At 41.3% G+C, this 23120-nt stretch overlaps 1 protein-coding gene across 6 annotated transcripts in view; it reads right to left on the minus strand.

Moving 5' to 3' along the window:
* Positions 1–455: 455 nt before the first annotated feature.
* Positions 456–23120, minus strand: part of Arb2a (ARB2 cotranscriptional regulator A) — a 419074-nt gene continuing 396409 nt past the window's right edge. For all 6 annotated transcript variants that reach the window (XM_075976426.1, XM_075976424.1, XM_075976423.1 and 3 more), the window contains one exon: positions 456–741. In XM_075976426.1, coding sequence (XP_075832541.1) covers positions 599–741 — 143 coding nt within the window. In that variant the 3' untranslated portion in view covers positions 456–598. The remainder of the gene's footprint in view (positions 742–23120) is intronic.

Here is a 23120-nt window from a genome sequence, read left to right on the forward strand (position 1 = left end):
TGAACATTTTATGCAAAGTTTTTCTTTTGGTCTTGAAATGGGAATAGGTCGTTACAGGGAGAGAACAATTTGTACTCCCCAAACTACATAATACATCACGGCGGACATGTTCTCAATTTAAAGTTGGCATTTCTGGGACCCGGGAGTGTGGCCTTCTATAAAAGAGTGCTCACAAGATGACCCGAGGGAAAAACCTGGTTACAGTTAAAGTTTGAAATCTAGAGTAAAAGCTTGCTAAGTCAAGGGGGAGTAAAAATGGGCAGGGTTGAGGCTGGGCAGCAGTGGCCGCGCTGCAGCGGGCGGTAGGACCGCGCAGACGCCGCTCGGGCAGCAGCGCCCGCGGCTGGGCCGGGCGGGTGGAAGCGGGGAGGACCGTGGGGCTCGGGGCGCTCTCAGCCTCGCGGGCCGCCAACCCCGGCGCGAAGCCCCGGCTCAGCCCGCAGAAAATGCGGCCACCGAGTCCATATTGCTTTGACAGTTGCACTCATCTAGAAATAATGCAAAACGCTATTTAGACGAACACAGGACGACCCTGTGCTGGAGGAAGAGAGCAATCTCAAAGGGGCCCCAGGCTGCGGGGCGGCGGGCGGCGGCGAGCTCACAGCTCCTCGTGCTTGATCCGGTGCGAGCGCCTCGTCAGGGCGGGCTTCTGGGAGCCGCTCCTGGCCTCCGAGGCTTCCGCGAAGAACTTGAAGATGGACGGGAAGCTCTTCCAGGAAGTTAGCTCGTGGCGGTTAGTGCCTGCGGAGACACACGCGGGATTACAAGGTGTCTCGCGGGGGTGTAGCCACCCGCAGGCGGCGAGGGGCCCCGCCCTCCCGGGGAGCGCTCGGCCACCGGCGAGCTCACCCGCCAGCCCAGGGACCCGGGTTCCGCCCGTCCACGCCTCCCCGCGGGGGCCAGGACTCGCCCACAGGGCCCCTGGGGGGAGCGGCCAGGAGCGCCCTGGCCTCCGGCGCTCCGGGCCAATCGAGTAGCTCGGCGGGAGGGCCACTCCCTCTCCCGCCTACAAACCACCCACTTCCCCGGGCACGGGATTGGTTTCCCCGGCGTGCAGGATCCCGAGTCTACCACACCCACCCCAGAGTGCCCAAGAGTCTTGGCTCCCAGGCTCAGTGTGAGAGTGTGTGTGTGTGGGGGGGGGGCGGGGGGGAGTTGGAGAGGAGGTGGAAATCGTTCTTTTTCTGGCTCGTCAGAGTCTCTGATGCTGGACACGACTGCTTCAGCGAGGTCACCGGGACCAAATCACTGTAGATATTTAATATTTAATGCAAGGACAGATTCAAAAGAAGACCAGGGGCCTTGAAAGTATCCTAGGCGGGCCACACGCTTTACACTTTACAGAATTTAGGAGGAGAGAGCTAGAAAAGCCAGACAAAGTGTTTCAAAGCGGAACCACTGAAAGCATTTTTGTCCCCTATTCAGTCGGGGTGTTCAGAGGAGCTGTAGATTTTCATTTACCAGGTTATTTTACTACAGCTTCTGTCTTTGACTTGGGTTGAACATTATACACTATTTTTAGAATCAAATGGAACCTTTAGTTTTACAAAAACAGCAAGTAACATGTATGCATGGAAATATACGAATAACCCGGGCTTTAAAAAACTATTTTTGATAGGATAAATAATTCAATCAATAACTTCATAATAGATTTTAATTAAACATAATTATAAATACTCCCCTCGTATAGAAATTATGAGTGGTTAGCTTGGAAACAGTTAGAATCTCATCCTCGATCACTTATTTATGCAGATACTGCTCAGATGTCTCCGAATTCAGGGCCTCTGATACTTTAACATTGTTAATGATAATTCTTTAGTCTGTAATAGTAGGTCATTGCTATGGTTACTCTACAATGGTGCAACACTTTGCCTTCCCCCTTCAGCTATTCGCTGAGACCTGGTAACCACATTTGTTGCCTAGCAACAGCTTTGTGACAGTATCACAATCTGGGAATTCTAACAATAAAGATGCTGTGGCTGCACTGGCTGGCCAGTTTGTGCACGTGACTCAACTGAGGAAAGTGTCCTTACTGAAGACTCCTCTCTTCACAGGGTGGCTTCACCTCCCTCTTCGCTAGCCTTATGAACCTGTACTTGGAACTAAAATCCAATACTGAAGTCGCACTCTGGAAATATATCCACATCACTGTATTCAGACTGAAAAATGAGGTCATTTCTTATATGCTTGCACATTTTTGGCAAAATTCAATTTCTTCAGTGGGAGGGATTGATGAGAATAGGTTTTACTGGTAAATCCTCAAGGGTCTGAATGAATTCTGATAATTTCTAGTAGAATTTTTAGGGGGAAAAGTCTGACTTCATCAGTATGTGTGTAAAATTACTAGATTTTTTTAAAAGGCTATTTGTTGTGTACAGCTCTTGAAATATTGGTAGGCATTCTCATATATTAATATTGTTAAGTATAGATTGATATTGCCACTGAGAATAAATTTAGAATTGGGCAAGTGCTACATTTGATCTTAGTCACCATGTGGTTGCTTGGAATTGAACTCGTGACCTCGGAAAGAGCAGCCAGTGCTCTTAACCTCTGAGCCATTTCTTCAGCCCAAATTACTAGATTTTTTTTAAAACACAAGGAATATGCTGATATTATTTTATTTATTTTTACTGTTAGTCAAATTATGCCCATCAAGGATTCCTTTGGATTTGGAGGTAGTTACAGTATCAAAACACAAGTGAACAGTTCTACACACCCTCAAACACGCTGTTTCAAATAAATGCCACGTGTATTTCTGGAAGGAGGCTCTGTCTCTGGGCAGGTTTATGAAAAATTTGTCTTTTTCTGCAGTTTCTCTGCCATCCACTTTTAATTTAGTAATAACTATTAAATTGCACTCATGAGGACAGAGTCTTTCATCTGTATTTCCTCTTTTTGCAGGACCATCCTCAGATGCATATGGCAACAGCTCTTTGCACACACGCTAAGTCTGTGTGCAAGCTTTAACTCTTTTCTTTCCCTCTTCCTGTCTACTCACATTTAGCATTTCTCCATAATGATCTGTTACAACTAACAGTGTTGCCCAGGAGAGAATTTTCCCACAGTTCCTCTTTCTCCTTGAAAACCAATCCAATCTATGACACTGGAGGGACTTGGGAGTTAAGGTCTCAGGCAGTTTTAGCCCCCTGCCCTTCTCCCTAGTGACGATCTTTCTGAGGGCTGGACAGATACCCTGGAAGATAAAAATCCCTAAAGAATTCTTTTTGGTTTCAGCTCATGGTAACTCTCTGCTTCAGTAGTCCTGGTCTGTAGAGACAGCGAGCAATGGAGAACTGCAGGTGCTCTCAATGTCTACCCTTGGGAATAGATGGGATGATAGATCTTTCTGCTTTCACCAGGAGGGAGGATTACTAGGAAAGAAAGTAGACTGCCAACTGAGTCACCTACTTTAGGTAACTGAGTTAAGGCAGGGAGGGCGGATGTTTTTTCTAAAGTAAGAAATGGTAAATGCATATTTTTATCTTTATAAAAACCTTCCTTTTGAGCTGGCGAGACGGTCCAGCAGGTAGAAGTGTTTGCCACTAAGCCCAACAACCTGGGTTCAATCCCCAGGATCCACATGGCCCAAAGATGGAAATAATCCCAGGAATTGTCTTCTGACCTCTGTATGTGTGCCATGGTGCATGCGCCCCCCCCATTGAAGAGTAATATAAAAATCATAAAAATTCGATAGACTCCATCCTTATAAGAGTCACAGGCAATTAACGGTTGCTGAAATAGGGGAGTCTGGCTTCCTTGGGGACAGCCCCTTGACAGGCTATTCAATCCATGTGGACTGCCTCACTGCCATGTGCAGCAGGAAATGGACTACACATGCACACATGCATGCACGCACAGACGCATGCACGCATATAACACTACTAAGGAGGAGGTCAGTAATTAGAGGAGAGGTTATCATGGAAGGAGTTGGAGCTGTCAGAGGATAGGTGGAAATGTTGTGAATAATGTATGAAATTCTCAAAAACTCTTTTAATTAAAAAATTCTTAAGATTTGGAAGTGATCTTTGTGCATGTGTTCATGTGTGTGCTTGAGTGCACGTGTGTGTGTATGTGCGTGTGAACTTTACCAAGTAGCATAGGCTGGCTGCTTACTGAGCTCTGTTGATCTGCCTGTCTCACTGTGCCTTCCCAGTGCTGGGACTCCAAGCATCTACTACCACACCCAAATTTCTTCTATGTGCTTTCTGAAGATTGAACTCAGGTCCATGAAAGGCAAGCATGTTACTAATGGAGCCATTCCCCATCACTGGAAGTGAATCTTTAACATTTAAAAAGTAGCATCTGGAAGATGCACAATTACATGTCAGTCTTGGTTTGCATGCATACTTTTTTTTTTTTTGAGATAAGGTTTCTCTGTAGCTTTGAAGCCAACCTGGAACTAGCTCTTGTAGACCAGGCCTTGAACTCACAAGAGATCCGCCATCTCTGCTTCCCAGGTGCTGGGATTAAAGGCGTGAACCACCACCACCCGGCAACATGCACACTTTCTTCTTCTTTTTTTTTTAAAAAATTATTTATTTATTATATATACAGTGTTCTGTCTGCATGCCAGAAGAAGGAACCAGATCAAATTACAGATGGTTGTGAGCCACTTGGTTGCTGGGAATTGAACTCAGGACCTCTGGAAGAGCAGCCAGTGCTCTTAACCTATGAGCCATTGCTTCAGCTCCCCACACTTTCAATATATGTTTGGACATCATTTAAAACAGTTCAGTGGGGCTGGAGAGGTGGATCAGTAATTAAGATCACATGTTGCTCTTGCAGAGGACTCAGGTTCATTTCCCAGCACTCACATGGTGGACAACAATCATCTGTAACTGCAGCTGTAGAGTATACAATACCCTATTCTGGCTTTGTGGGCGCTGTGCTGCACAGTCATAAATGTAGGCAAAGCAACAGCACATATAATAAAATTAAATCTTAAAAAATTTCAGGGACAAAGTTCCATTGAAAATATTGACAAATTAATAAGAGAATCTGCACACAACAGTGCTCAAAGAATGTTCACTTAAAATATTTATTTTTAAATTTGGGTATTTTGTGTTTGTGTGGATATGGAGTGCATGCTTTTCAAGGCTGGAGGTTTCAGGTCCCTGGACCTAGGACTGGAGTTACAACCAGTTGTGAGCCGCCTGTTCTGGATAGCTTTATGTCAACATGATACAAGTTGTAGTCACCTAAGAGGAGGGAGCCTCAATTAAGAAATGCCTCCCCAAGATTGGTCTGCAAGCCCGTAGAGGATTTCTTAATTAGTGATTGATGTTGGAGGGCCTGGTTCATTGTGGGCTGGTGGCCCTGGGTTCTTTAGGAAAGCAGAACCAGCGAACCATAAGAAGCAAGTTAGTGAGCAGCTCCTCTCCATGGCAACTGCCCTACTTGAATTCCTATCCTGATTTCTTTGATTTCTTTCAGCAAACAGTGCTGTGGAAACATAAGCCAAACAAACCCTTTCATCCAGCACTGATAACCCTAGCTGAGAAACCGCGTGAAGCGGTGCTGGGAACTGAAGTCAGGTCCTCTAGAAGAGCATTGTTTTCTTTAACCATCGCACCATCTTCCTAGCTCTATTAATTAGGTAGCACTGAGCATGGTGTTCTCACAAAGGAGGAGAGAAGGTAACACTGTTCTGTCTTCTGCCTTCTCCACCTCACTCTTTCCAAGGGTAAGCAACCCAAGTGTCCCTTACAAGTCAGCTGTGACATTTAGTGTTAACTGTCCACATGACAAAACCTGGACTCACCGGAGTGCTGGCCTCTGGATGTAATCTTCGGGGATTATCGTAACTGCATTAATCTAGGTGAGAAGACGCAAGCCTCGTGGGTGGCACTAGGCCCTGGCTGGGGTCCAGGGTTTGTAAGAGGAGAGGAAACTGAGCAACCTGTAGTCAGTGCATGAGCAGTTGTTTCAGGTTCCTAATCTCTTGACTTCCCCACCCTAATGGGCGGTACTGCTGATTTTTGAGCCAAAGCACCCTCTTTCCTTCATCGAGTTGCTTTTATTAGGGTGTTTTATTACAGCAACAGGAAAAGAAACTAAGACGTCAGCCTTGTCTAAGTCCTTGTTCAATGATCTTATGGCTTATTATGTTTGTTAGTAGAGACGGTGTACACAGTGGCAAAACATCTATAAATACTTATTTATCTAAAAAATATTGGTATGGGGCTGAAAAGATGGCTTCAAAGTTAAGAGCACTGGCTACTCTTTCAGAGGTCCTGAGTTCAATTCCCAGCCTCCACATCAGGAAGCTCACAACCTGCAATTCCAATTCCAGGGTATCTCACGCCTCTGGCTTTTATGGGCGACTGAACTCATGTGCACATATATTCCCTCCCATACACATAACTAATCATATGAAAAAGAACTCTTTAAAAAGTAAGTGTGAATGGCTTTTGTATGTATTTTCGTGATGTGATTGGCCCCGGGGCTTCTGAATGCTGAGCGAGCATGCACTCCACGGCTGAGTACATATTCAGCCCAGCAAGAGTGTCTTCATGGAAACCTGTGCAACTTACACACCAACAAATTCTATAAAAATGGGAAAGTGTCTGGAAGCAGTCAGACAAGTGACACACACATACATGCACACACACAGTCTGTGTGACTTGTTAGATAGAAAGTTTACTGACAAATCATATGTAATGAAAAGAGAGGAGAGACTGAAAACATAATTGTGGAGAAACATTACCAAAAATACAATTCAAAAGAATTTCTTGGATTGAGTCACTGTTTTCATTATTACTAGTCACTTTTTCTTACATGCCCCATGACCAAAAGGTCATGGAATAATTTTAGCACTACATGTATAACATGCTAGGTTATGGTGAGTGTAGGGAATATCACTGTTCACAAAGTCACCTCTGAATATGAAAGAGTATTCTTATAACTGTATTTCAGAGAGAAATCTCTTATCATGTGCCCCTATTTTATCTCTTTTCTTGTCCACAAGAATGTTTCTTTAAAAGCAAAAGATAATGAATAAACATTATAATTTACTATGAAAAAGGAGAGAAGAAAATATGAGTATATGATAAATGGTAAAAGGGCAACATGTTTATGATACTTTCAAAGTGGCATGGTTTGATTTTAAAAATTGATCTTTAACAAGAAAAAGAAGTATGCATAATTAGGAAGCAATAGAGACCCTGTCAATACAACTATGTTGATAATAACAGGTAAGGGAATTCTTGAGAAAATCTCATATATAAAAAATCAAGAGTCTGTAATACGTATTAGTGAGCCCCTATGGGATTAACCGATGAATTTATGAACTCGCCAACAGTTATTTTCAGAATGTTATAAAAAATCAGAAAAAACTCAGAGCACCGAGAAACAATGTGCTTCCTAAAAAGAGAATAAACCACTAAAATTTGTTTTAAAATGAATGCTGGAGTTTCTAAAAAGAATATAATTAAAAAATACAAGCTCATATCTGAACAGGGAACAGCTGCCGAAGAAGCCCTGCGAGCTCAAAATGGCAAAGTGGGAGTCTGCCACACGGAGGTGGTGTGGAGAGCAAGGGTACTGATTAGGACTGTGTGAGGACGGTGCCAGCTGCAGCTGTGAACAGAGGCACAGCTGGTTCCGCTGCTAACGTGTGTGCGGAGACCCTAAACATGAGAAGTCAGGTTTGACCTAAGAGAAGAGAATACGGAATGTAGAAACTGCAGATATCTGCAGCTCCTGGGGAAGCCTGTCCTTTGTTTGCTTAGCAACTTTCTGTCAAACAGCTCTTAGCTCTGGTGGAATGTAAGAAGGAAAGGAGACCCATGAACACAAGCCTGGGAAGGAAACTCATTCTTGATGCCAGTAGAGTCTTTAGTAGCTACACGGCTCTCACCTGAACCCCAGGGCAAACTGTCCTAATCAGCCTCCAAAAATAATAAATAAATAAATAAAATAGATATATTTTTATTACTTTGATTATCTATTGAACCTACACAGCTGGTATACAGATGCTTTCTTTCTTCCTTTTTTTCTTTTTCAGTTTTGAGATGGGGTTTGGCTGTGTAGGTCTGGCTATCCTGGAACTCCTTTTGAAGACTAGGCTGGCCTGGAACTCACAGACATCCACAGACATACCTCTGCCTCCCAAGTGCTGAGATTAAAGTGTGCACCACTATGCCTGGCCTGCCTTCTTTGGTTTTAACATTTGTTTAATCATATGTTACTTAAGACTTGGTATCTAAAAATACACCAACTTCCTCTAAAATTGAAATTTAAGAGTGGGCAAAAGGGACTTGGAGGGATGGCTGAGAAGTTAAGAGAATGAGCTGTTCTTTCAGAGGATCCAGGTTTAGTTCCCAGCATCCACAGAGCAGCTCACAACCATTTGTAACTCCAGTTTCAAGGGATCTGAAGCCCTCTTCTGGTCTTTGCTGGCACTGCACACACATGGTGCACATACAGGCAAAAAACCCCAGCACATTATATAATTATATATTATATGTTAAATATATAATTATATGCTCACATATATTAATATAGCTATATGACTATATATGTTTAATATAGGTATATTGAAAGAATGAAAGAAAAGTTCACTTTCCTGTTGCCATTTTTTCTTCTGGTATTTTAGATGATTTAAATATTATTTAAACATAATTTTATTGTGTATGTTTGATGTCTGTAATATACACAGGGCAAAATGGTCACTCCAGAAGAACAAATTAACATGTCACCTCAAACAATTATTTTCTTTCATGATAAGAACAGCTATAAGCATTTTTCTTCCCTAACTCACCCTGCTCACGCTGTACAGCGGGCACCTAGACTTGCCCTTGCTCTGCATATACTCCCTTGAATTCTCTAGACTGCATCAACTCCTGTCCTCCTCTCTTCCTTGCCCATCTTAATTCTCAATTCTCTATCTCTCTACATCATTTTTGAGACAACATCTCTCTATGTAGCCTGGCCTGGAATGTAAATCTATGTAAATCAGGGTGGCCTCATCTTCTTGAGCGCTGGGATTAAAGGTGTTTACCTCTACACCTGGCTTTTTAAAGAATCCACATGTAAGTTTTCTCTATGTCTGCCTCCCCTCTCCCCTTAGCACCTGGAGGTCTATCCAGAGTGTGGCAAATTCCTATTAAAATTCCAATGGCACTTTCCATGGAAATAGAAAAAAAAACCTTAAAATTTATACAGAACTATAAAACCTCACTAGCCAAAGGAATACTGAGAAAAAAAAACCAATAAAGAAGGGATGATACTTCATGACTTAAAACTGTGTTAGGAAGCTGCAGTAATCAAAATAGTATAAAACAGCCAGTGCAGAGAGCCTGGAAACCAAACCTGCTAACTTTTCACAAGGACACTCAGAGTATACAATGAAGAAAGAAGAATATCTTCAACAAATGGGGCTGAGGAAAATGGCATTCCACAAGAGTGAAATTGGACTCTATACTACACACATAAAATACACATGCACACACCACACACACACACACACACACACACACACACACACACACAGAGAGAGAGAGAGAGAGAGAGAGAGAGAGAGAGAGAGAGAGAGAGAGAGAACGAAGTACAATTTTCTCTTTTAGAAACAAAACTATGATAGGGCATCTCTTGGGTATATTCCCAAGAATGGTATTGCTGGGTCCACAGGTAGGTTGATCCCTAATTTCCTGAGAAACCGCCACACTGCTTTCCAGAGTGGTTGCACAAGATTGCATTCCCACCAGCAATGGATGAGTGTACCCCTTTCTCCACCACCTCTCCAGCAAAGGCTATCATTGGTGTTTTTTATTTTAGCCATTCTGACAGGTGTAAGATGGTATCTTAAAGTTGTCTTGATTTGCATTTCCCTGATCACTAAGGAAGTTGAGCATGACCTTAAGTGTCTTTTGACCATTTGAAGTTCTTCTGTTGAGAATTCTCTGTTCAGCTCAGTGCCCCATTTTATAATTGGGTTGATTGATTAGCATTTTAGTTTGTTGAGTTCTTTATATATTTTGGAGATCAGACCTTTGTCAGCTGTGGGGTTGGTGAAGATCTTCTCCCAGTCAGTAGGTTGCCTTTTTGTCTTAATGACAGTGCCCTTTGTTTTACAGAAGCTTCTCAGTTTCAGGAGGTCCCATTTATTCAATGTTGTCCTTAATGTCTGTGCTGCTGGGGTTATACGTAGGAAGTGGTTTCCTGTGCCCATGTGTTGTAGAGTACTTCCCACTTTCTCTTCTATCAGGTTCAGTGTGTTCAGACTGATATTGAGGTCTTTAATCCATCTGGACTTGAGTTTTGTGCATGGTGATAGATATGGATCTATTTTCATTCTTCTACAGATTGACATCTAGTTCTGTCAGCACAATTTGTTGAAGATGCTCTCTTTTTTCCATTGCATACTTTTAGCTCCTTTATCGAAAATCAGGTGTTCATAGGTTTGTGGGTTAAAGTCAGGGTCTTCTATTCGATTCCATTGGTCGACTTCTCTGTTTTTATGCCAATACCAAGCTGTTTTCAATACTGTAGCTCTCTAAAGAAAACTATGCACTGGCTTAGTTGTCTAAATCTTTACTGGTCCTCAGCTGTATAGACCACATGATAGGATAGATTTTGTGGGTGTAAGATTTCTCCCAGAGTCCCGGACTTTAGTTCATTCACACATGTGTTTGCTATACCCTATGTTCTATTTCTTGGGTCTGGGGGTGCTGTGAATATATATATATATATATATATATATATATATATATATATATATATATATATATATATGAGCTCTCTTCTTGAAGCGTGCTTGCTATTAGGAGATAAAGACAATGTAAAGCAGCCACAGAAAACACTGTCTTCAGCGTGTGAGAAGCACTGCGACGAGATACAATATAGAATGCTAAGAGACTGAAGGGCAAGGCGGGTGTGGAGGGAGAAGTGGCTGTAAATTACAGCTGAGGAGAGGAGGATTTTTAACAGAGCCCTGGCTTGTAAGGGAGCGTCATGAAGGTCTTGGGCAGTGCTCTGTAGGCAGAGTTTGAGAAGAACAAGAATGTAACCCCAAAAAGAAAACACTGTCTGGGTTAAGCAGTCTTTGGTAGTGATGGAAACACCAAAGGGCTGATGATGACTAAAGCCTACAGCATCAGCAGGGCACATCCCTGGTGCACCACTGAGGCCACTTTCCTCTCACTCCAGCAGCACTCCACCTGCTGGGTGGTACCGTCTATGTTCAAGGCAAGACCCTCAGAGATGTCCACACTGACATGCTCTCAAGATTTACTGGTACAGAGCACACGTACTCTTTCCAAAAAGGAAAAAAAAAAAGAAAGAAAAGGTTGTAAAAGCAAGAAAAGGCTGCAAAAGTTAAAACCAGTAGCTCCATCTTTGGCATCCACTGCAAGTGACTGACCCCAAGGATCTGTGCAGGCTGCTGCTACGGGCTATCCTCTTGTGGTTAACATGTCCCCTGCTCATTATGTGAGGATTTCCTGCGGCAGATGCCCCTGGTTTTGTCCTTTCTAACTCCCTGGGCTCTCCATTGCATTCTAGGTATGACCTGCTTAGAAACTATCTGAAGGAGTTCTCATCCTGCCACACCATCTGGGCACTCTAGGCTTCTTTTGAAATCTAGATAAAATCCTCAATAAATTTGTAGGTCTTGCTTGCATTCTGTATGACTGTAAAATCAGCAGCACACGGGCAATGCCAAGGCTGTCCACCAGTGTAAGTAGTAAGAGACTTAGCAGCCTGCAGGTGGCTGGGTGGTAGGTGGGAAGGTTTCCCCAGGTGGCCTTGTGTGAGTAGGGGCTCTGGAGCTCTCTTAAAACCGTCTTTCAAATGAACTAAAACTCTATACCTTTGAACTTGTGATGGGTGGATGGAGGGCAGTTCCTGAGATGCCTGTCTTTTCCTATTGTCCCAAAGCAAAGCGTGAGGTTTCTTTTTGATGATCCTTGTCTCTTTTCAGCTGGTACACTCTACTCTCCTTGGCCACAACTTCACATGGACTTTTTTTCTTGGCAAACAATTTTTTAAGCTTTTATTCTTTTCTTTATGCTCATAACTATCACTGTACTCTTGGTTGCAACAGGATACAACAATAACCACACAGAAGGCCAACTGCTAGGTGGCCTGGGATAATTCTACCATATCAGCTACTTCCATCTCCCTCAAATTCAGCTTCTCACAAGGTTCCAGGAGTTGGACAAAATGCACACAAGTCCTTGAGAACAATGTGTCTAGTCCACACTATGTACTAGCCCAGTTCCCTACAGTGTCTTATTCCCATCTGAAACTTCAGAAGCACAGGCTTAATGGTTCACACGTATCAGCATTCTGGTTTTCTGAGATCCCATCAGAATCACAACCTACACAGGTTTAAGCAGCCTAGAGTTTCTTTAGCCTGGTGTCTAAACTTCACCAAGTTTCTGAAATCTGGACCACATGACTGAATGGTCATAGTGATTTTTCCACGTGTTTGTCCGTTTTACTGCATCCTTATGACTAGCATGGAAACAAAACAAGAGGGAACAATTGATTTTGGCTGATGGTTTCAGTGTACCATGACAAGGAGAGTGTGTTGTAGCACAGGTTGGAGCACAGCAGCTCACTCAGCAACAGCAAAGAAGCTGACAGACAGAGTATTTGTCTGTGTACAGAGTTTTTTTTTTAATATTTTATGTGTATTGGTGTGAAGGTGTCAGATGCCCTGGAACTGGAGTTACAGATAGTTGTGAGCTGCCCCGTAGGTGCTAAGAATTGAATCCAGGTCATCTGGAAGAACAGCCAGTGCTCTTAACTGATGAGCCACCTCTCCAGTCTCTGTAGAGATTTAATTTATGATTTGTACATATTTTTTATTTTTCTGCAACATCCATGAGTGCTGTTGCTAGCTGTATGTGTAGCTTCAAGAAAAACTGGCACGGCTTCTGAAGTCATTATATCATTTTACATCATTGTTTCCTACATTTGAGCACCCAGTTCTCTGTGTTTCTATGTTAGAACAGGACAGACTAATTCTTCTGTCTATTCTTTGCTTTTCTAAAGAATACCCAGACACATAGTTTCTTTGCCTTTCCACATAAATTTTAGAATAATCTTTCCTATATCTATCGTATGATACAGAATTAACCTTGTCAAAGACAGATGGCCCTTTGCTCCTGAATACTGAATACACTGCCTAGCAGGAGTTCTTCATTGACCTGGAGCTTCGACTACACTGGGTAGTTAGTTTATTTACTAAAGTGGTACAAGAGGACAGTTTGGCTCTTCTGTTACTACTACAGTTTCTGGAGGATGGAGAGACTAGGGTGAGTCACACAGGTGCTCAATAACTGCAGTGTAAAAATTCTAGATACTGGGCTAGAGAGAGGGCTCAACAGCTAAGAGCACTGCTGCTCATCCTACAGACCCAGGGTTTCATCCCAAGTCCTCACAACCCTTTGTAGCTCTAGTACTAGATTAGATGTCCTTTTCTGGCTTCTCCAGGCGCTGTACATATGTATATGGTTCACATACATGTCAGCAAAACACCCATGCACATAATAATAAATAAACTAAAAAAATTTAAGAAGTTTAGATACTAAACTTTTGATGAGAGTTTCTGATTTGAAATTTCCCAATTCTCATACACTTTTTTAAAAACCTAAAAACATAAAACAGCACTGTCCTCGATTCAAGTTGTAAACAATACCTGAAAGTCCAGCTCAATGCTGTCCTCTGCTCTGGCTGCTTCTTTATTACTCCATTTCTGCTGTCACATGCTTAGCTGCAGCTGTAGCAGTGCTTAGGCAGTTTAAGAAGCTGTCACTTTCCCACTCTGGGAGAACAGTCAAATGTGAAGGTAGGCCTGGGAGCCCAGAACTTCAGTGTACCAAACCAAAGTCACAAAACAAACCAAAGACCTGCTAAGAGGCAAGCCTCCTGCAGGCAGGCTGCTTCGCCCCTCCCCCAACCAGTAAGACCCTCTAATCTACAAGTCTCATTCTACCTCCAAACTCACCCATTCAGGGAGACCTCAGCAGCTCCCTGAGACAGACAGTGCCTGCACACCGCGGACCAAAAGTGGCACCCTAAGACATAAACAGGAATTGCAATGATCGGTTCAAGAGATGATCCATGAGACACAGACATTGACTGCAAGGACTAGACCAAGAGGCAAAGACACTGCTTGCACCAAATGGAGAAAGATAAGGGTAGGACCAGTGCAAGAATACATTCAACAACCTAAGAAGCAACATGGCAACACCAGAACCCAGTGGTTCTACAACAGGAAGACCTGAACATCCTAACCCAGAAGAAGCAGAAGAAAATGACCTTAAGTATTACTTTATGAAGATGACAGAGACTTTTAAAGAGGACATGAAAAATTCCCTTAAATAAATTGAGAAAAAGACAAAAATTGGAACAAATAAAAAATTTCTTTAAAAAAAGCCAAGAAAACCAAGAAAAAACAATCAAACTGGTGAAGCAAACAGTTCACAGTTTTGAAAGACTTGGAAACTGAAAGAGAGGCAATAAAGAAAACACAAACCAAGGGAATTATGAAAATGGAAAATTTGGGTAAACAATCAGAAACTACAGATGCAAGCACAACCAACAGAATACAAGAGATGGAAGAGAGAATCTCTGGTGTTGAAGATACGATAATAGATTCATCAGTCAAAGAAATGTTAAATCCAACCAATTCTTAACAGAAAATATCCAGGAAATCTGGGACAACATGAAAAGACCAAACCTAAATAATAGGGGTAGAAGAAAGGGAAGAACAAAATCTCAAAGGCACAGAAAATAAATTCAACAAAATCATAGAAGAAAACTTTCCCAACCTAAAGAAGGATATCCCTATAAAGTTTACAGAACACAAAACAGACTGAACCAAAAAAGTTCCCTTGCCATGTAATAATCAAAACACTAAACATATAGAATAAAGAAAGAATATTAAGAGCAGCAAAGGAAAAAGGCCAAGTAACATATAAAGGCAGACCTATCAGAATTACACCTGACTTCTCAATGGAAACCATGAAAGCCAGAAGGTCCTGGACAGATGTGCTACAGACACTAAGAGACCAAGGATGCAACCAGACTGCTATACCCGGCAAAGTTTTCAATCACCATTGATGGAGAAAACAATATATTCCATGACAAACCAGATTTAAACAAAATCTACAAATCTAGCCCTACAGAAAGTACTAGAAGAAAAACTCCAACCCAAGAAAGTTGGCTGGTCCCACAAAAACACAGGCAGCAGATAACCTCACACCAGCAAACCCCAAAGAATAGAAACACATAAACACTGCCACCAGAAAATAACAGAAATTAACAATCACTGGTCATTAATATCTCTTAACATTAATGGATTCAATTCACCTATAAAAAGACACAGGTGTTAACAGAATGGATACAAAAATAGGATAAACACATCTCAACTTCAAAGGCAGACATTAAATCAGAGTAAAGGGTTGGAAAAAGATATTCCAATCAAATGAACCTAAGAAACAAGCTGGGTAGCTATTCTAATATCTAACAAAATAGACTACAAACTAAAATCAATCAAAAGAGAAGGACACTTCATACTCATTACAGGAAAAATCTATCAAGATAAGTCTCAATCCTGAACATTTATGCCCCAAATATAAAAGTACCCACATATGTAAAAGGAACATTGTTAAAGCTTGAACTACACATCAATCCCCACACACTAATAGAAAGAGACTTCAAGAACCTACTCTCATCAATGGACAGGTCAGCCAGACAGAAAATCAACAGAGGAATAAGAGAACTAACAGATGTCATGAATCAAATGGACTTAACTGACATCTATAGAACATTCCACCCAAACACAAAAGAATATACCTTCTTCTCAGCAGCATATGGAACTTTCTCTAAAATTGATCATGTACTTAGTAACAAAGAAGACCTCAACAGATATAAAAAACTGGACTACCCCCTGTTTCTTATTGGATCACTTAAAGTTAGAATTCAATAACAACACTAATCGAAAAAAGCCTATAAACTCATGGAAATTGAACCATACTCCATTGAATCACCTCTGGGTCAAGAAAAAAAATAAAGAAATTAAAACCTTTCTAGAAGTCAATGAAAATAAATGAACAACATAATCGAGCCTATGAGACACTATGAAAGCAGTGCTACGAGGGAACATAGCTCCAAGTGCCTACATAAATAAGGTGGAGAAATCTCACACTGGCAACTTATGAGCACACCTGAAAGCTCAAAAAAGGACAAAAAGAAGCAGGGTCATCCAGAAGGAGTAGATAACAGAAAATAATCAAATGGAGGGCTGAAATCAATAAAATAGAACAAAGAAAATAATACAAAGAATCAATGAAACAAAGAGCTGATTCTTTGAAAAAAATCAACAAGATAGACAAACCCTTATCCAAACAAATAAAAAGGCAGACAGAAAACATCCAAATTGGGCTGGAGAGATGGCTTAGAGGTTAAGAGCACTGGCTGCTCTTCCAGAGGACCTGAGTTCAATTCCCAGCAACCACATGGTGGCTGGCTCACAACCATCTAAAATGAGATCTGGTGCCCTCTTCTGGTGTGTGTATACATAATAAGTAAATCTTTAAAAAAAACCCAAAACATCCAAATTGACAAAATCAGAAATGGAAAGGGGGACATAACAACAGACACTGAGAAAATTCAGAGAATCACTAGGTTGTACTACAAAAACCTGTACTCAACAAAAGTGGAAAATGTAAAAGAAATGGACAGTTTTCTAGATATATACCACACACCAAAATTAAGACCAGATAAACAATTTTAATAGACCTATAACTCCTAAGGAAATAGAAGCAGTAATCAAAAGCCCTCTGCCCCCCCAAAAAAAGCCCAGGGCCCGATAGTTTCAGCATAGAATTCTATCAGAACTTCAAAGTAGAGCTAATACCTATACTCCTCAAATTATTTTACATAATACAAACAGAAGGAACATTGCCAAACTCTTCTATCAGGCTATAGCTACTCTGATACACAAACCACACAAGGAATCAACTAAAAAAGAGAATTACAGACCAATCTCCCTCATGAAGATTGATGTAAAAATACTTAATACAATACTGGCAAACTGAATCCCAAAACACATCAAAAAAGTCATCCACCATGGTTAAGTTGGCTTCATTCCAGAGATGCAAGGATGGCTCAATATACAAAAATCTGTGAATGTAATCCACCATATAAATAAAATGAAAAAAAATCATATGATCATCTCATTAGATGCTGAAAAAGCATTCAAGAAACCCAACATCCCTTCATGATAAAGGTCTTGGAGAGATCAGGGATAAAAGGAACATAATTAAAAATAATAAAAGCAAAACACAGCAAGCTAACAGTCAACATCAAACTAAATGGGGAGAAACTCAAAGTGATCCCTCTAAGGAACAAGACAAGACTTTCACTCTCTATATATCTATTCAACATAGTACTTGAAGTTCTAGCTAGAGCCATAGGACAACAAAAGGAGATCAAGGGGATACAAACTGGAAAGGAAGAAATCAAACTTTTGCTATTTGGAGATGAAATGATAGTATATATAAGTAACCCCAAAAATTCTACCAGGCAACCCCTACAGCTGATAAACATTTTCAGGATATAAGGTCAGCTAAAAAAAAATCAGTAACCTTCCTATATAAAAATGATAAAGGGGCTGAGAAAGAAAACAGAGAAACATCACCATTTACAATAGCTACAAATAACATAAAATATCTTGGGGTAATGCTAACCAAAGAAGTGAAAGACCTGTATGACAAAAACTTTAAATCTCTGAAAAAAGAAAGTGAAAAAGATATCAGAAAAATGGGAAGATGTCCCATACTTTTGAATAGGTAAGATCAACATAATAAAAATGGCAATCCTACTAAAAGCAATCTACAGATTCAATGCAATCTCCAACAATATCACAACACCATTCTTCACAGACCTTGAAAGAACAATACTCAACTTCATATGGAAAAACATACCAAAAAAAAATAAAACAGGATAAGCAAAACAATCCTGTACAATAAAGAAACTTCTGGAGGCATCACCATCCCTGGCATCTAGCTCTATTATAGAGCTACAGTAATGAAAACAGCTTGAAATTGGCCTAAAGGGCAGACAGGTTGACCAATGAAATCAAGCTGAAGATCCTGATGTTAATTCACACATGTATCATTTTGACAAAGAAGCTAAAATTATAAAATGGAAAAAAGAAAGCATCTTTAACAAATGGTGCTTGCATAACTGGCTATTGACATGTAGAAGAATGCAAGACGATCTATATCTATCCCCATGCACAAAACTAAAGTGTAAATGGATCAAAAATCTCAATATAAATCCAGACACACCAAAACTCATTGAAGAGAAAATAAGTAGCTTTGAATGCATGGGTACAGGAGACCACTTCCTAAATATAACACCAATAGCACAGACACTGAGAGCAACAATAAATAAATGGGACCTTCTGAAATAGAAGTTTCTATAAAGCAAAGGACACAGTCAATAGGACAAAAAGACAGCCTATTGAATAGGAAAAGGTCTTCACAAACCCCGCATCTCCAAAATATATAAAGAACTAAAGAAAGTGGACATCAAAATACCAAATAATCCAATTTAAAAATGGGGTATAGATCTAAATAGAGAATTCTCAACAGAAGAATCTCAAAAGTCTGAAAGACACCCAAGGAACTGCTCAACATTCTAAGGAATCAAGGAAATGCAAATCAAAATGTCTCTGAGATACCATCATCTTACACCAGTCAGAATGGCTAAGATCAAAAACACTAATGATGACTCATGCTGGAGAGGATGCTGAGTAAGGGAAGCACTCCTCCATTGCTGATGGGAGTGCTACTTGTACAGCTACTTTGGAAATCAGTATGGTGGTTCCTCAGAAAACTAGGAATCAACCTATCTCAGGACCCAACAACATCACTCTTCGGCATATACCCAAAGTATGCTCAATCATGCTACAAGGACATTTGCTCAGATATGTTCATAGCGGCATTATTTGTAATAGCCAGAACTTGGAAACAACCTAGATGCTTCTCAACTGAAGAATGGATAAAAAAAATGTGGTACACTTACACAATGGAAGACTACTCAGCAGTAAAAAAAAATGACATCTTGAAATTTGCATTAAATGGATAGAACTAGGAAAAAAAATCCTGAGTGAGGTAATCCAGACCCAGAAAGACAAACACCATATGTACTCATTCATAAGTGTATATCAGATGTAAAGCAAAGGATAACCAGCCTATTGTTCATGACCCCAGAGAAGCTGGGTAACAAGAAGAACCCTAAGAGAAACATACATGGATCTCACTGGGAATGGGAGATAGAAAAGATCTCCTGAGAAAAATTGGTAGAGTGGGGGTGGGGGGAGAAGAGAGCAGAAGGGGAGGAGGAGGGTCGAAGGGGAGGGAAAAGGAGAACAGGAGGGAATAGTTGAAATGGGGGAAGAAGCCGGGCCGTGGTGGTGCACGCCTTTAATCCCAGCACTCGGGAGGCAGAGGCAGGTGGATCTCTGTGAGTTCAAGGCCAGCCTGGTCTATAAGAGCTAGTTCCAGGACAGGCACCAAAAACTACAGAGAAACCCTGTCTCGAAAAAAAAAAAAAAGAAATGGGGGAAGAAGAAGGAGGGAGAACAAGGAAAGAGATGTCTTGATTATTATGTCTTGAGGCATTATGGGGCTAGCAAGAAACCTGGCATTAGAGGAATTCCCAGGAATCCACAAAAATGACCTCAGCTAAGACCCTAAGCAATACTGGAGAGGGTGCTTGAACTGACCTTCCCCTGTAGTCAGATTGATGACTACCTTAATTGGCATCATAGAACCTTCATCCAGCAACTGATGGAAACAGAAGCAGAGATCCATAGCAAAGCACTGGGCTGAGCTCTTAAAGTCCAGTTGAAGAAGACAGAGGAACAATAATATGAGCAAAAGGGTCAAGAACATGATGGAGAATACCCACAGAAATAGCTTACTTGAGCTAATTGGAGCTCATTGACTGTGAACTTGATAGCAGGGGGAACCAGCATAGGCCCAAACTAGGCCCTCTGAATGTGGGTGATAGTTATATGGCTGGGGCAGCCTGTGAGGCCACTAGCAGTGGGACCAGGATTTATTCCTATTGCTTGAACTGGCTTTTTGGAGCTCATTTTCTTTGGAGGGATACCTTGCTCAGCCTAGATATAGTGGGGAGGGCCTTGGTCCTGCCTCAAAGTGATGTGCTAGACTTTGTTGACTTCCCATGGGAAGCCTTACCCTCTCTGAAAAGTAGATGGGTGTGGTGTGTGTGGGGGAAATGGAGGGAGCAGGATGAGAGGAGGGAGTGGGAACTGGGTTTGGTATGTAAAATGAGAAAAAATTGTTTTTAAAATATTAATCAATTAATAAAAATTCAATAAAAAAACCCTGCTAAGTGTGATACAGTGGTACAGTCACTACGCAGCCAAGTACTTAGAAGGCTGAGACAGGCCAGGAACTCAAGGCCAGTCTTTCAGGGAGAGGGAAGAGGAAGAGGAAGAGATCTGTCCAAAGCCTTATGTCCTGGGTTTGATTTTCAAGACACACATGTAGGAGAAGAGATCTGGAAACTATCCTCTGGCCTCCAAATGCCCAGTGTGGCTCCTGTATATATCCTACCTCAATCCATCCATCAATCAATCAATCTAAAAAAACTAGGAAGAAAGGGAGGGAGGTGAGGAGGAAGGAAGAACAGAACAGAACAGAACAGAAGGAGATGTAATGGCACATGCCTACAATACTAGCCCTTGGGGGATAGAGACAGGAAGATGGCATTCAAGGCCATCTTCAACCACATCACAACTTTAAGGGCAGTCTAGAAAGAAAAAAGAATTGGAAGAACACAGAAACTGTGCTAGCATTTACATACCAATTTGATAATAACTAGTACCTTTTTGCAAGTTGGTGATTAAATTTACAAATACACATTACTTAAAAATTTAATATTGAATATTCATTGAAGACAAAATAAACAAGAGTTTTACACACTTTACCTTTAACTGTTACTGGTACATAAAATGCATTTTTATGTATTGAGTTTGTATCCTGACAACCTTGCTGAATTAGCCTTTTTATCCTAATAATGTATCTCTAGCTGAGTATGGTGGTGCATACATTTAATTTCAGGAACAGGTGGATCTGAATTCGAGGACAGCTTGTCTACAGAGAGAGTTCCAGGACACACAGAAACTGTCTTAAAATACCAACCAATTAATAAACAACAACAACAAAATAAAAAAACTTCTAGATTTTCAGTTTTCTACATACTTATAACTGTAGTATAGTGGGGATTAGTCCAGTTTTGATTTATCCTTTCTAATCATTACTTTACTTTTTCCAGTTATAAAACTTTAAACTATAAAAGAAAGTTTTGTAATTTAAAGTTTTGAGGGAGGAAAGACTGTGGGAGCCAGAGGGGATGGAGGATCCCAGGAGAACACGGCCCACTGAACCAGCTAAGAGGGCTCAGATGGGCACACAGAGAGTGAGGCAGCAAACAGGGGTCCTGAAAGAGTCTGCACCCAGCCCTCTGAGCATGTGTTATGGCTGTTAGCTTGGTGTTGTTCATGGGACTCCTAACAGTGGGAGTGGGCGGCTTTGTCCTGCTCTTGGGACTCTTTCCTCCTGTTGGACTGTACAGTGTCAGTGTGAGGGCGTTTGTCTTGTCTTACTGTATCTTGTTTTGTCGTGTTTGGCTGTTGTCTCTTGGAGGTCTGCTCTTTTCTGGAGGGAAAAGTAGATAGGTGGATCTGGAGGAGAGGGGAGATTGTCAGGAGCTGGAAACAGTGGAGGGAGGGAAACAGGATGCATTGTGTATGGTACATTTATACAATGGACAATGCTACTCAGTGGTAAAAAAATGTCATATTGAAATTTGCAAGCAAATGGATGGATCTAGAAAAAAACATACTGAATGATGTAATTCAGACTCAGAAAGACGAATATAATATGTACTCACTCATAAGTGGCTTTTAGACATAAAGAAAAGAAAAGCCAGCCTACAATCCGCAATCCCAGAGAACCTAGACAACAAAGAGGACTCTAAGAGAGACATGCATGGATCTATATAGGAAGGAGAAAAAGACAAAATCTCCTGAGTAAATTGGGAGTGTGGGGGTCATGGAAGAGGGTAGAAGGGGAGAGGGGAGGAAGAAAGGGGAGCACAATAAAAACAGTAAAAAAGAATCTGTTTTCAGTAAAAATTAAAATTAGAACATAAAACCTTAAACTATTAACAAAGTGTGGTTGTATAAAGTTACTATTTGTTTTTTGGTCAGTTAGAATTATATACCAAAAAGTTAGAGATTATATATTTTGGAAAGAAACTGGATGATAGATATTTATGCATAGCAATGTGCTTTAATACTCACTGCAGAAAGACCAAGGCCTAAACATAGTATGTGCTAAGAAAAACGAACTACAAGAGGTGAAAGTGATGCCTGAAAAAGTCCTTTACAGAGGGAACACCAATATTTTTTTAAAAAGAGAATAGGATATCCCGTGCTGCTACGTGACCTTTCTCTTTCTCTTCTGGTCCTGAGGGTGCTGCACTCATATGTGCATGCTTGCACATGCACACGCACTCTTACACTCGTACATTCACACACACACACAAGTAGCAAGCATATATGCCTAAGTTCAAGAACCACATCCCACACAAACAGTCCTGAAAATTGCACAGAGATGAAATAAAAACTACCTCCTACAGAGATATGAACCTAATGGGGTTGACTGCAAGGTCTTGAGGAACATGAGTTGTTTTGTTTTGCTTTGTTTTTGCCAGGAAGCATAGGAATGGCCTGAAGAAGATGCAGGCAGACAACGTGAAGGCAATGAGAACATGTGCAGAAGCTATTTAAGTCCATGGAAAGGCCAAGATGTCAGAGCATCCATACTGTAAGGTCCAATTAGTTGCTTTCCTCGCCAACCCCAAGTGGATTCATAGCCACATGGCCAAGGGCCTTGCCAACAAAAGGCCAAGGCCTAATCCATCTCCTGCTATGGCTCTAGCTCTAGATCAGTCCCCCACAGATACCCATACACTGTAAAAGTCCCATGATAAAGGCTCTATCTGCCAATGAGAAGACATTTGCACTGGTCTGCCTTCTTTCCCCTACCCCCAGTCTGCACATG

The sequence above is a fragment of the Microtus pennsylvanicus genome, chromosome 6 (assembly GCF_037038515.1).
Source record: "Microtus pennsylvanicus isolate mMicPen1 chromosome 6, mMicPen1.hap1, whole genome shotgun sequence".
NCBI lineage: Eukaryota > Metazoa > Chordata > Mammalia > Rodentia > Cricetidae > Microtus > Microtus pennsylvanicus.